Source organism: Lepidochelys olivacea, assembly GCF_965140295.1.
Source record: "Lepidochelys olivacea isolate rLepOli2 genome assembly, chromosome: 6".
NCBI classification, from domain to species: Eukaryota; Metazoa; Chordata; order Testudines; family Cheloniidae; genus Lepidochelys; species Lepidochelys olivacea.
This window is the reverse complement of record NC_140416.1, coordinates 6,383,162-6,397,896: the sequence shown is the minus strand read 5'-3', so window position 1 is coordinate 6,397,896 and position 14,735 is coordinate 6,383,162. Positions and strand designations below refer to the sequence as shown.

The following is a 14,735-nucleotide window of genomic DNA, read 5'->3' as shown; positions in this document are numbered from 1 at the left end:
GGGAAGCAATGAACAGTTGACATTGTGATGAAGCAAAACTGACCACTCCTGCATCTTTCTTGACAGGTCTCAAAGGGTCTTTACAAGTTACTGATTGAGCTGTGCATTCTGAGACACATCCAAAGCCCTGATGGCATGGTCTGGAAGTGCAGAGAGTCCCATCTTTATTTGATTGAATACCTGGTGAGAGGAAAAGGCATAAGCAGCACAAGAAAACAAGAGGTACTCTCCAAATGATAGTGAATGGCAGGTTTTCTCAGAAACCTAGCAATGTGCGTGTGATAGCAGCATGTTAAAATTCAAAGTGAGAAGACCTTGATGGAACTACAAATCTTTGGCCAGTATTGTACTGTCCAAAAATAGAGAAAAATGAGTGAGCTGTATAAAATTGTTGATGGAGGAGACACATATTGTCAGTATTAGAGCTGTTTGGATACTGGAATTTCCATCCTGTGGGAAAATCTGCTATTTCAACTTTTTACCCTAACTTTGGAAAGTTCTGCGAAGTTTTGATTCAGAAATATCAAAATGAAAAATGGCAACATTTCTGACTGAAAGAAAATATTCAGACAGGTCAAAAAGAATTTTTTTTCATTTTAATATTACCAAATCAAAACCATTTTTGGACATGTGATTCAAAACAAAAATGTTGTTTTTTTTATGGAAAATTGAAAAATGTAATAAAAATGTAATCAAAATCAACCCTTTCCTGCAGAAAATTTCAGTGAAACCACATTTTTTGTCAGGAAATTTTTTCAGTCAAAAAATTTGGCCAGCTCTAGTCAGTATCCAGAGGAGCATTAGGTTGGCCACACTGTGTATGCATATGTTACAGTTAAGCATCCTGCCTTGAATCTTGTGAAGCTGTTTATACGTATATGATGCTACCATTCTAATCTAATACTCTTGTACAAATGATAGCACAAGGTGCCAACCAATGGAAAATCAGACCTCAAGATTGGTACTTAGCTTGTTTAGAGTGTCAACTACACACAGAAGTGTGCAAGAGGCAAGACCATTGGACTATATTAGAGTAAGGCTTTTTTCATAGCAAGGGTTAAAGTTTACCTAAAATGGGCTACTTCTCATCTTTAAAATCCTGTGAATTAAACACTATCATATAGGAAGATGAGATGGTATCATTTATATTTGAGGATTAGGTAAGTTACTTCAAAAATCTAAATTTGGCTGTATCAGTGAATGATATGCACTGTGTAACATGGTGCTACCTTATCCAAATTCTTTGTGCTCTGCTCATTAAGCCATGTCCTCATGAATAATATTAGTGTCAATGTGTAGATGATTTCTTCAGTTTGTGCGGGTAACTTCAGCGTTTTTAAAGCTTTAACTCCTTGTCATTTGGCTTTTAGATGACCAGTGAAATGGAGAAAGTATTTCTAGGTCTCCTTCCCGCTGTGAAATGCATATCACCAATAGAAGTACTAGAGATGCTTACCAATAACAGTTCTGGAGCTGCTGCTGAAGTGGAACAGCAGCTGCTGGACAGTGACACGTTCAGGGGTGATGGCTTCCAAAGGTCATACCAGTACATCAGCAGATACCAGCGAAAGGCTAATCTTGACAGCTTCTGTTTCACCCCTGGGAAGGTTGAAGGGACCCAGGAACAGTGTCTGAGGCTCTTGTTGGAGTCCTGCGGGAGAAAAAACCCTTCCTGGACTGAGCTCAGCAACTTCACGCGCTTCCTAAATCTCCAGCTGATGAAGTGTGAAAACTCAGTGTTCTGCAACAGCAAATTAGCCGGAGAGGAATTTAAGGGGTTTAAAGCATTTATTGTAAAATTTATGATCACCATGTCCAAGGACTTTGCCTTGCCTTCCCTAGCCATGGCAGATGAAAGCTCACCCAGTGAAGAGGATAAAATGGATGAGGACAGTGTATTGAGAGGGTACCAGTTAAGACGCAAGTGGGAGCAAGAGTCTCACCCCTACATAATTTTTCATTCTGACAACCACTCCATGGAGTTCTTGGGTTTCCATATCAATCGGAGTTTTGATGCTGTTGACGCACATTCACAGGTTGTTCTGGAGAAGAAGGTTATTGACCAACATTTATATCTCACCCTTGAGGCTCAGAAAGTCCCTTTCAATAAAAAGTTTGAAGATCTGTCCAGACAAGAGCAGCTAGAAACTCTCTGCAGCGTATTCGGTGTGAGAAGCTCCCAGGACCCAGATGAATCCTACCAGCTGACCCTGGACAATACCATGAAAATGCTGGCCATTCACCTGAGGTTCCAATGTGGGATCCCCGTGATCGTCATGGGCGAAACAGGCTGTGGGAAGACCAAGCTGGTGCAGTTCATGTGCAGCTTGCAAAGAGCAGGAAGGGATGTTCAGAATATGATCCTGGTGCGTGTTCATGGAGGCACCAGCTCCAAAATCATCCACCAGAAAGTCAAGGAAGCCACCGAGCTGGCGCGCTACAATGAAGAGACGTACAACATGGACACGGTGCTGTTCTTTGATGAAGCCAACACCACCGAAGCCGTGTTTGCAATTAAAGAGGTCCTGTGTGACCAGAGTGTGAATGGAGAGCCAATCTCCACCACTCGCTTAAAAGTGGTGGCTGCTTGCAACCCTTACAAAAGGCACACCAAGGAAACAATTGAGAAGCTAGAGAAAGCCGGCTTGGGGTACAGAGTTCGGAGTGAAGACACCCTAGAAAAGCTGGGCTACATCCCTTTGAGGCAGCTGGTGTATCGGGTGCAGCCTCTTCCACCGAGCATGTTGCCTCTTGTCTGGGACTTTGGGGAACTAAATGAAAAGACTCAGAGTCTGTACATCAGACAGATTGTTAAATCCATCGTGAAAGACAAGCTTCCCGAAGACAACATGGATGTTTTTACCTCCGTCATTTCCACCTCCCAGAAGTTTTTAAGAGAAAAGAGAGAGGAATGCAGAATCGCCAGCCTCCGGGACATAGAGCGCTGCATGGGGGTGTTGCTGTGGTTTTATAACTTAAGAGACCTGCTTTTTCCACTTATCGACAAAAAAAAGAGTGGGGCTCAACATTCACAGGACCAAGACCCATCCATTCTTGCCCTTGCAAAGGGGTGTGAGAAAGATCAGATATCTCTATTAAACAAAGCACAAAGATCTCTGGTTCTTGCAGTTGGGGTTTGCTATTATGTATCTCTCGAGAGTCGCCAAGATTATCTGAAAGAGATAGCGAAATGCTTCTCTGTGCCTGAATCCCTGCTTCAGCAAGAGATTGTCCTTTGCCAAGAGGTGTTCCTGGATAACCTCTCTGTTCCCAAGACAACAGCACGGAACGATTCCCTCAGGGAAAACATCTTCATGATGGTCATATGCATGGACCTGAGAGTGCCGCTCTTCCTTGTCGGGAAGCCAGGTAGCTCCAAATCCTTGTCTAAGACCATAGCCGCTGATGCAATGCAGGGCAGATTGTCTAAAACAGAATTGTTCAAACGCTGCAAGCAAGTCCAGCTGGTGTCATTCCAGTGCAGCCCTCATTCCAAGCCAGAAGGAATCATCTCCACTTTCAGACAATGTGCACAGTTCCAAAGGGGCCAGAAACTGGAGGAGTTTGCTTCTGTCGTTATCCTGGATGAGATAGGCCTTGCAGAAGACTCACCTGAGATGCCCCTGAAGACACTGCACCCTCTTCTTGAAGATGGTTGTGTTGATGATGAAGCCCCAGAACCGTACAAAAAAGTTGGCTTTGTTGGCATTTCGAACTGGGCCCTGGACCCTGCTAAAATGAACCGGGGTCTCCTTGTGTTCCGGACCGACCTCAACAAAGACGAGCTGGTAAAGACGGCCAAGGGAATCTGTGCTGACGAGATGCATTCTGACTTGATTGAGCATTTGTTCCCCCCCCTGGCTGACTTCTATTGTGAAGTGTTAAAGGAACAGTCCATGGAATTTTTTGGGCTCCGTGACTTCTACAGCCTCATCAAAATGATACTGTCCTACGCCAAGAACATAGAAAGCACCTCTCAAGAAAAGAAGCTTATTTCAAAAGCAATTCTGAGAAACTTTGGAGGTTTAAAAGTTCTGAATCCTTTAGAGCTATTCAGACAGTACTCACCCATATCTCTGCCTTCCAACTTAGAAACCATCCATACAGTTCGTTTGTTACAGGAAAATTTAGACAAGAAACAGATGGGGTTTGTATCTAGATACTTGTTGCTGTTAACAACAAACCATGCGGCTTTCCAGATCATACAGATGACCAAACTCATGGACATAGAGAACTGTGATATTATATTTGGCTCGGGTTTCCCACGGGACCAAGAATATTCACAGGTGTGTCGGTCTGTTAACAGAGTGAAAATCTGCATGGAGACAGGCAGGCCCGTCATTCTCTTAAACATTCACAACCTGTATGAAAGCCTTTATGATGCACTGAACCAGTGCTTTGTCAGATTAGGAGGAAACTATTATGTCGACCTTGGCCTTGGAACTCACAGAGTTAAATGCCGCGTGAAGGAGGAGTTTAGGTTGATTGTGATTGAGGAGAAGAACGTGGTTTACAAACAGTTCCCCACTCCACTGTTGAACAGGCTGGAGAAGCACTGCTTGGAGATGAACACCATTCTACACTGGCAGCAGAAGGACCTGAGGATGGACCTGGACAAATGGGCCAAGTTGTTCGTCACTATCAAGAACACGGACTTCTGCTGCACGAGGCCGGCAGACCGGGCTCCCCAGGAACATGATGTTTTCATTGGTTTCAGCGATGACACTTCTGCCACTGTTGTTCTGCAGTGCTCTCCGAGTGGCCTTCAGGGGATCTGTCTGCCCAATGAAGAGTCAGTCCTTGCAGCTTCTAAAAGCAAACTCATTGAGTGTGCAACCCCCGATTCCATCCTGCGCCTCAGATATTCTCCGCTGGAGGACGCAGAGCAGATTCAGGACCTGTACTTTGGAAAGCAGAAGCACAATGGCCTGATTGACATTCTGAGGGGAGCTGTGAATCAACAGTCAAATGCAGATGACACCAATGGACTGTGCCTGGAGGTGAGAGGTTTTATTTTAGTGTTGTTATAATGGGCCTGATTCTAAGAGGTGGGGGCAACCAGAACTCCAGCTGATTTCCGTGATAACTGCAGGTGCGCAGCACCCCTGAAAACACAGTATTAGACGACAACGACTACTGTTTTTATTTATCGTTCGTATGGAGATAGCACCGATAGACCCCAGTCACAATCGGAGCCCCATTATGCTAGGCACTGTACAAACACGTGGGAGGGATGTTGATAAATTGGAGAGGGTTCAGAGAAGAGTCATAAGAATGATGAAAGGATTAGAACACAAGCCTTATAGCGAGAGATTCACGGAGCTCAATCTATTTAGCTTAACTAAGAGAAGGTCCAAAGCTGACTTGATGACAGTCTATAAGTGGGAACAAATATTTGATAATGGGCTCTTCAGTTTGCTAGGTATAACATGATCCCATGGCTGGAAGTTGAAGGAAGACAAAATTCAGATTGGAAATGAAGCATACATTTTTAACAGTGAGGATAATTAACTATTGGAATAACTTATCAAGGGCTATGTTTGGACTCCATTAGTCGTAGTCTTAACATTGAGGTTGGATTTTTTTAAAAGTTCTATTCTGCTTCAAACAGGAATTGTTTTGGGGAAATCCTATAGCCTGTGTTATACAGGAGGCCAGACTAAATGATCACAATGGTCACTTCTGGTCTTGGAATCTATGAACTGAAGTTCTTGGCTTCAGCAAATTATTGCAGCAGTGAGTTCCACAGGCTAATTACATGTGTGAAAAATTATTTCTTTTTATCAGTTTTGAATTCCCCACCTTTTATTTTCATTGACTGTCCCCTTGTTACTGTGTTATGAGACAGGGAGAACAGATGCTCCTTATCTCCCTTCTCTAGAACAGTGAGTATTTTAAAGATTTGGATCCAGACCCCTTTTATTCATCTCCTTTCTGTGGTAACAATCCCACTCCTTCAGTCTTTCTACAGAGCAGTGTATTTCTTGGTTCTTTGACTTTGTCATTACAGGTAAAATGTTTGTGGTTTTGAGAAACGAAGAGGTTAGTTCTATATGTAAGAACATAGGAGTGGAAGGGACCTTCTGGAACATCTAGTTCCGTCCTTGCTCACATAGGCAACTCTGTCAGATAATTCCCTTAATAAATGTATCAAGTTGCATCTTAAAATCAGTTTGTTTTCTTGCCCCCACTGCTCCTATTGGGTGACTTCCAGAACTTCCTTCACCTGATGGTGAGAAACCTTCTTCTAAATTTATTCATGGCCAATTTATCCCCATTTATTTTTGTGCCAGCATTGTCCTTTAGCTTCAATAGCCCTTCTCTCACCATGGTTTTTACCCCCTGATGTATTTATAGAGAGCAATAGGATCCCCTCTCAGCCTTCATTTTGTTAGGCTAAACCACTCTTCCAGTGTCATCTTGTAAGATCAGCTCTCCATCCCCCTGAGCATCTTAGTAGCTCTGCTCTGCACCTGCTCAACTTTGAATTCATTTGTAGGTGGGTTTCTGCTAAGTGCCTATTTGCCTAACTCTCTGCGTCTTACCCAGCTCTGTCTGCATCTTACCCAGCTATCCCAACCCGGCCTAAGATCCTCCAGCCTTTTTCACTGACCCAAAGCCCAGAAAGTGAATGAGAGTCATTATTATTGTGGCCATTGCAAGGAAATTCATAGAATCATAGAATATCAGGGTTGGAAGGGACCCCAGAAGGTCATCTAGTCCAACCCCCTGCTCAAAGCAGGACCAATTCCCAGTTAAATCATCCCAGCCAGGGCTTTGTCAAGCCTGACCTTAAAAACCTCTAAGGAAGGAGATTCTACCACCTCCCTAGGTAACGCATTCCATTCCAGTGTTTCACCACCCTCTTAGTGAAAAAGTTTTTCCTAATATCCAATCTACACCTCCCCCACTGCAACTTGAGACCATTACTCCTCGTTCTGTCATCTGCTACAATTGAGAACAGTCTAGAGCCATCCTCTTTGGAACCCCCTTTCAGGTAGTTGAAAGCAGCTATCAAATCCCCCCTCATTCTTCTCTTCTGCAGGCTAAACAATCCCAGCTCCCTCAGCCTCTCCTCATAACTCATGTGTTCCAGTCCCCTAATCATTTTTGTTGCCCTTCGCTGGACTCTCTCCAATTTATCCACATCCTTCTTGAAGTGTGGGGCCCAAAACTGGACACAGTACTCCAGATGAGGCCTCACCAATGTCGAATAGAGGGGAACGATCACGTCCCTCGATCTGCTCGCTATGCCCCTACTTATACATCCCAAAATGCCATTGGCCTTCTTGGCAACAAGGGCACACTGCTGACTCATATCCAGCTTCTCGTCCACTGTCACCCCTAGGTCCTTTTCCGCAGAACTGCTGCCTAGCCATTCGGTCCCTAGTCTGTAGCTGTGCATTGGGTTCTTCCGTCCTAAGTGCAGGACCCTGCACTTATCCTTATTGAACCTCATCAGATTTCTTTTGGCCCAATCCTTCAATTTGTCTAGGTCCTTCTGTATCCTATCCCTCCCCTCCAGCGTATCTACCACTCCTCCCAGTTTAGTATCATCCGCAAATTTGCTGAGAGTGCAATCCACACCATCCTCCAGATCATTTATGAAGATATTGAACAAAACTGGTCCCAGGACCGACCCTTGGGGCACTCCACTTGATACCGGCTGCCAACTAGATATGGAGCCATTGATCACTACCCGTTGAGCCCGACAATCTAGCCAGCTTTCTACCCACCTTGTAGTGCATTCATCCAGCCCATACTTCCTTAACTTGCTGACAAGAATACTGTGGGAGACCGTGTCAAAAGCTTTGCTAAAGTCAAGAAACAATACATCCACTGCTTTCCCTTCATCCACAGAACCAGTAATCTCATCATAAAAGGCGATTAGATTAGTCAGGCATGACCTTCCCTTGGTGAATCCATGCTGGCTGTTCCTGATCACTTTCCTCTCATGCAAGTGCTTCAGGATTGATTCTTTGAGGACCTGCTCCATGATTTTTCCAGGGACTGAAGTGAGGCTGACTGGCCTGTAGTTCCCAGGATCCTCCTTCTTCCCTTTTTTAAAGATTGGCACTACATTAGCCTTTTTCCAGTCATCCGGGACTTCCCCGGTTCGCCACGAGTTTTCAAAGATAATGGTCAATGGCTCTGCAATCACAGCCGCCAATTCCTTCAGCACTCTTGGATGCAACTCGTCCGGCCCCATGGACTTGTGCACGTCCAGCTTTTCTAAATAGTCCCTAACCACCTCTATCTCCACAGAGGGCTGGCCATCTCTTCCCCATTTTGTGATGCCCAGCGCAGCAGTCTGGGAGCTGACCTTGTTAGTGAAAACAGAGGCAAAAAAAGCATTGAGTACATTAGCTTTTTCCACATCCTCTGTCACTAGGTTGCCTCCCTCATTCAGTAAGGGGCCCACACATTCCTTGGCTTTCTTCTTGTTGCCAACATACCTGAAGAAACCCTTCTTGTTACTCTTGACATCTCTGGCTAGCTGCAGCTCCAGGTGCGATTTGGCCCTCCTGATAACATTCCTACATTCCCGAGCAATATTTTTATACTCTTCCCTGGTCATATGTCCAACCTTCCACTTCTTGTAAGCTTCTTTTTTATGTTTAAGATCCGCTAGGATTTCATCATTAAGCCAAGCTGGTTGCCTGCCATATTTACTATTCTTTCGACTCATCGGGATGGTTTGTCCCTGTAACCTCAACAGGGATTCCTTGAAATACAGACAGCTCTCCTGGACTCCTTTCCCCTTCAAGTTAGTCCCCCAGGGGATCCTGGCCATCCGTTCCCTGAGGGAGTCGAAGTCTGCTTTCCTGAAGTCCAGGGTCCGTATCCTGCTGCTTACCTTTCTTCCCTGCGTCAGGATCCTGAACTCAACCAACTCATGGTCACTGCCTCCCAGATTCCCATCCACTTTTACTTCCCCCACTAATTCTACCTGGTTTGTGAGCCTCAGGTCAAGAAAAGCGCCCCCCCTAGTTGGCTCCTCTAGCACTTGCGCCAGGAAATTGTCCCCTACGCTTTCCAAAAACTTCCTGGATTGTCTATGCACCGCTGTATTGCTCTCCCAGCAGATATCAGGATGATTAAAGTCACCCATGAGAATCAGGGCATGCGATCTAGTAGCTTCCGTGAGCTGCCGGAAGAAAGCCTCATCTACCTCATCCCCCTGGTCCGGTGGTCTATAGCAGACTCCCACCACTACATCACTCTTGTTGCACACACTTCTAAACTTAATCCAGAGACACTCAGGTTTTTCTGCAGTTTCGTACCGGAGCTCTGAGCAGTCATACTGCTCCCTTACATACAGTGCTACTCCCCCACCTTTTCTGCCCTGCCTGTCCTTCCTGAACAGTTTATAACCAGCCATGACAGTACTCCAGTCATGTGAGTTATCCCACCAAGTCTCTGTTATTCCGATCACGTCATAGTTCCTTGACATCACCAGGACCTCCAGTTCTCCCTGCTTGTTTCCAAGGCTTTGTGCATTTGTATATAAGCACTTGAGATAACCTGTTGATCGCCCCTCATTCCCAGTATGAGGCAGGAGCCCTCCCCTCACAGACATTCCTGCCTGTGCTTCCTCCCGGTATCCCGCTTTCCCACTTACCTCAGGGCTTTGGTCTCCTTCCCCCGGTGAACCTAGTTTAAAGCCCTCCTCACTAGGTTAGCCAGCCTGCTGGCAAAGATGCTCTTCCCTCTCTTCGTAAGATGTTCTTCGTAAGATTCTTATGATCCACTGATGTTTGGTGTTGGTACCTCATGCTATGTCTTGTCAAAACCCATACAGCATGTGTCTGGAGGGGACATGTTTCAGAACAGGGCTTTCTCCCCTCCCAGTCAGTGCTGACTCCAATGCCCCAGTTGTGGCGCTAGAGGGCGCTGTGCTGCAGGGAGTGGGGGGGGCTCTGTGGGGGGTGCTCTCCCCTCTCAGTCAGTGCTGATCCCAATGCCCCAGTGCAGTGCTAGGGAGCGCTGCGCTGCAGGAAATGGGGTGGTTCCTGGCTTTGGTTTTTCAACAAAAAGAATCAACATTTTCCATGAGAGGGAAAAACCCATTTTCACATCAGTTCTATTGGACAACCGTTCAAAAGTCCGGTAAAGGAATGATTTTTATTGCAGTTTTCCTATGTCTTTACAATAGCAAAATCAGGTGCAAAAATCTTGCCTAAATTGACCTTCTTTTTCATAGGTTTCTACACATGATAGACTTTTAAACCAGAGAGATTTGGAAGTGGTAAGAAAGAGGCTGAACTTCCAAAATAAAATCCGCTGTCTTTTTCTCAGTCAGTTTGACACAGAACATGCATTCCGCCGGGAACTTAGGTAACGAGTTTTTTTGGTCCTACTCTTTTTCTTTTTGTTTAGTCTTGTATGTTATTTTTTTTAATGTCTTCAGTGTGATTTTTTAAAAAGTATCTAAAGAGACTTTTTCATCTTGTGCAGTAAGTTTTTCAGAGAATCGACTGAAGAGAAACTGCTTTTTGTCCAGTTCAACTTTGACGAGCCGCAGAGCAGCAAAAGGCTTCTTGCCTGTGCAAAGTAAGTAGCTTTTCTTATCATTTTAGGTCCCAATACAGTGGAGGAGTAAAGCATGTGCTTCAATGATTTGCTGAACTGGGGCCTTATAAAATAACCATGGTGGTTCTGTGCTAGTAGATCTTCCTGCTGGTGGAATTTCCAGCGCTCCACTCCATTGCAGTGTCTGAGGGAGGCTGAATGGGAAAAATAAGGCTGTCAAAAGAATCTTGGAGGCCAGCTCGGCACCCAACCTTAAACAAAAGCAGGTTTTCCCATAATCCAGCCATTTTGGGAACTGGGGCTTGGAGAAAAATCACCAGACTTGGCAAGTCAGTACCCATTGCAAACAGCAGGGATGGCTGATTGTGCTGGTATCACCTCATATAATGGCAAAAAGTCAAAAGCAGACTCAAGGTGGGTCTAAAACTTAGATCAACCTAGCTACACGTCTCAGGGGTGTGAAAAACTCACTCCCCTGAGGGATGTAGTTAAGCCAGCCGAAGTCCCAGTGTAAACAGTAGTAGGTTGATGGAAGAATACTTTTGTCAAACTAGCTGCCGCATCTTGGGGAGGTGGATTATCTATAGCGACAGGAGAATCCCTCCCATTGCTGTAGTGAGTGTCTACACTAAAGCGCTACAGCGGTGCAGCTGCAGTAGCAGTTTAAGCGTAGATATAGCTTTACTCTAGGACGTTACAGTGGAGAATGGAAACAGGGTGAAATTCTGGCTTCACTGAAGTCAGTGGGAGCTTTGCCATTGACTTCAGGATATCAGGATTTCACCCAGAGGGAAGAGACGGATGGAGAGACAAATAACACATTTTCTGTCTTGATCATGGCCTAAAGGACATACATGGGGAGGAGATTTCTGAGGGCAGAAAAAGGCAGAAGGAGATCCAGTGGCCGGGAGCTTTGAAATGAGACAAATTCAGACTAGAACTAAGGTGCAAATTGTTGACAGGGAGGGAAATTAACGGCTGGAACTGCTCACCTAGGGATGGGGTGAATTTTCCATCACTGGGAGTCTGTAAATCATGGCCGTGCATCTCTTTGTAAAAGCTCCACTCTAGCTCACACAGAAGTTATTGGGCTGGATGCAGGAATCACCAAGTAAGATTTTTTTGCCTGTGCTATCATGCAGGAGGTCAGACTGGATGATCAGAAGGTCTCTTCTGACCTGAAGATCTATGAAACTATGAATCTTACTTCTGTTGTGTTTTCAGGTACTGCATAGTGGATGAGAGAAGAAAACCAGGAACAACCAGTCCATCACACGTCGTCATCATAACCAAAGTCCCAAGGATACTCGGGGGGTGCAGCTACCTGGCATTCAGTGCTGGTAAGAATGTGCCTTGATTTGGAAAGGCTTGAAAGAAGAGGAGAAAGTAAGAGGGATTATTAACATTATTGCAACATTTGAATAATTTTAACTGTCTTAATCACTGTTTTAGGGTGGAATTTTCAATAGCATGTAAGGCCCCGATTTCTATTATTTAGGCATTGCTGTGCTCAGCATTGCACCATCTCCGTCCCATTTTCAAAAGGGATTTAGGCACTTAGGAGCCAAAATCCCACTGACAGTCAATGGGATTTAGACCTTAGGTGCTTAAATCATGTTTGACATTGAGACTTAGGCTCCTAAATCAGTTTGGTGTTGCAATGCTGAGCACAGCAACAGCTAAATAACTTTAAAGATCTGGGCCTAAATGACTTAGAAGTATAAGTCCCTGTTTCCATGGAACTTGTGTTCCTAAGTCACATGAGGGAGAGCTATCAAAATTCAACCAAAAACTGGAATTTCAACAAAAACAATAATTTTTCCAAGGAAAGCTGCTTCTTTTTGTTGGGAATTCCCCACCCCCGTTTTTGATCAAAATTTGAAGTTTTGATGAAAAATGTCACAAAAATGTCAACAATAAAAAAAAATTCTGTTAGCTCTAGTTGGGAACTCTTAGGGGAAAAGGCTGGTGGTGCTGGGTGCTCAAGAAATCGAGCTTTATCCCCAAATGATAAAAATCACACATGGACAGAATGGCAGACTGTATACGAGAAAGCAGTGACTCTGCAAGGATCTATGGGTCACAGTGGCCAAGTAGCTCAACATGAGCTCCCAGTGCAATGCTGTGACAACAACGGCTAATGTGATCCTTGGGTGTATAAACAGGAGGAGTTAGGAGCAGTAGGGAGATGATTTTAGTCCTGTATATGGCATTGGTGAGGCAAACATTAGAATACTGCATCCAGTTCTAATATTTACGTTTTAAAAAGGATGCTAAAAATTGGAGAAGGTGCAGAGAAGAGATACAAAAATTATGTGAAGGCTGGAGAAAATGCCTTACAGTGTGAGACTTAACCACTGGAACAAACTACCAAGGGAAGTGATAGATTCTCCATCCCTTGATGTCTTCAAATCCAGATTACGTGCCTGGCTGGAAAGATACGCAAGTTATTGGGCTCAATACAGGGGTAACTTGGTGCAATTTAATGGCCTGTGTTATACAGGAGGTCAGACTGATGATCTAATGGTCCCTTCTGGCCTAAAACTCTGTGACTCAATGACATTTTGTGGTCTATTCCATTTGTGCCTCTGCAGGTGAGTGGCGCACTGTTCACTTGGATGACCTGCTGCCTCCCGAGACCTTTGCAGCCAATCTGGGACAGCTCTCCAGAATGACAGTTGCTGAGATTTTCATGATCAGCACCCAGCAGGGAACCGACACAAGTAACTGACTTCTTGCTTTAAACCCATCTCTGATGTGTTGTTTTACCTTCCGCCGTTTCCCTGCCCCTATAAGGGGATGGTAACATCAGTGGAGTGAAGTTTAATCAGATAAGGAGACATCACCGTACGTTTAAAAGCGACTGTGCAAATGGAGCTGTGGGGTTCCACGCACATTCCCTGTGAGGACTCAGTAGTGATTTAGGCTACACACCTGCACAGAGACGTAAGAGGGGGGTAGGGAATCCCGTCATGCTCCTGCCTGGGTCATCCAGTCCACGGGTCCACTTGCGCAGGAGTCAGAGGCAGTCATTGGGTTTACTATGCTGGCAATGGTGCCATCGCACTGGGCCCACGCTTGGCAGGGGCTGTCACTGTGCCTCAGTGGGTCACAACTGAGAATACCAGACTGCTGAGAAACGGGGCAGACTCACCCCAAATCGGTGGTTATTCTTCCATGAGAGCTACCAAACCACTCACAAAAGTAACTTCAGTCTCACCACACTGGCTAACAAGAAGTCAGAAATGCAGTCTCCTTAGGCACTCCAGCCCTTGTTGAACCTCTAGAGTTAATGATGAGTGGTTATTTAAAACCAGTTTAATCAAACCAAGGGTTCTTCTGATCCAAAGGACCAGCCACATACCCAGGTCAATGTAGGACTCCGATTTTACCAAGTAATCACACTGTTGCCAGTCCTTAAGTATCTAATATCTGAAGGTTTTGATGCAACAGATAAGTAACATGCAATTGCTCATCATTCAAGGTTGTCCAGAGGATTCTATTGCCCCTGAAGATGCTGAAAAAGCCAATTACTCCCCAGAGGAAAATGTAAGTGTTTTATCTATCTTGCCTGCCATAAGTGAGAACTATCAAATCCAGTGTTAGCTTTTCAAATATAACAGGTTGAAATTGGGGAGGTCCCTGCCCAAGGGAGGAAAGGTTGCAGGGCATCATGCCTGGCATTTTAGAGGTGATCACCAGCCATTCTCCCTTGTTAAGTAGTGTGGCAAAGTTGGCCCTGTGGTAAGGCACTAGGACTAAGTTTCAGGACTTCTGGGTTCCATATCTGTCTCTGTCACTGACTTCCTGTGTGACCTTGGGAAAGTCACTGAATGTCTGTGGGCCTCAGCTTCCCCCTGTGACTGGGAGGGGGAATAGGGCTGCCAATTTCATGAGGATAAACTCATCGGTGTTTGTGAGGTGCTCAGATACTGCAGAGATGGGGCTATATGAGACAGATACAGGAACTGCAGACTTGAGATGCAGCACGTGCCTCCTAAAACTGCTACAGAGATAGCCAGGGAACAGCTCAGATGCTATTCTGCTGATGGCCATGAAAATGAAGAGGAAGGATGGTCTATAGTATTTTGGGTACTAGCCTGGGACTCAGAAGATCTGTGTTCAATTCCTTGCTTTGCTGCTGACTTCCTGTGTGACCCAGAGTCAATCCCTTAGTCTCCATGTCTCAGTTCCCATCTGCC

At 45.1% G+C, this 14,735-nt stretch overlaps 1 protein-coding gene across 1 annotated transcript in view; it reads left to right on the top strand.

Annotated features, from left to right (window-relative positions):
* The window catches only part of LOC311522443 (E3 ubiquitin-protein ligase rnf213-alpha-like), a 178,657-nt gene that overhangs the window by 99,576 nt on the left and 64,346 nt on the right, over positions 1-14,735 (top strand). The window contains exons 35-41 of the mRNA XM_084631781.1: positions 67-222; positions 1,371-5,000; positions 10,205-10,338; positions 10,459-10,554; positions 11,758-11,873; positions 13,128-13,256; positions 14,018-14,082. Coding sequence (XP_084487907.1) covers positions 67-222; positions 1,371-5,000; positions 10,205-10,338; positions 10,459-10,554; positions 11,758-11,873; positions 13,128-13,256; positions 14,018-14,082 — 4,326 coding nt within the window. The remainder of the gene's footprint in view (positions 1-66; positions 223-1,370; positions 5,001-10,204; positions 10,339-10,458; positions 10,555-11,757; positions 11,874-13,127; positions 13,257-14,017; positions 14,083-14,735) is intronic.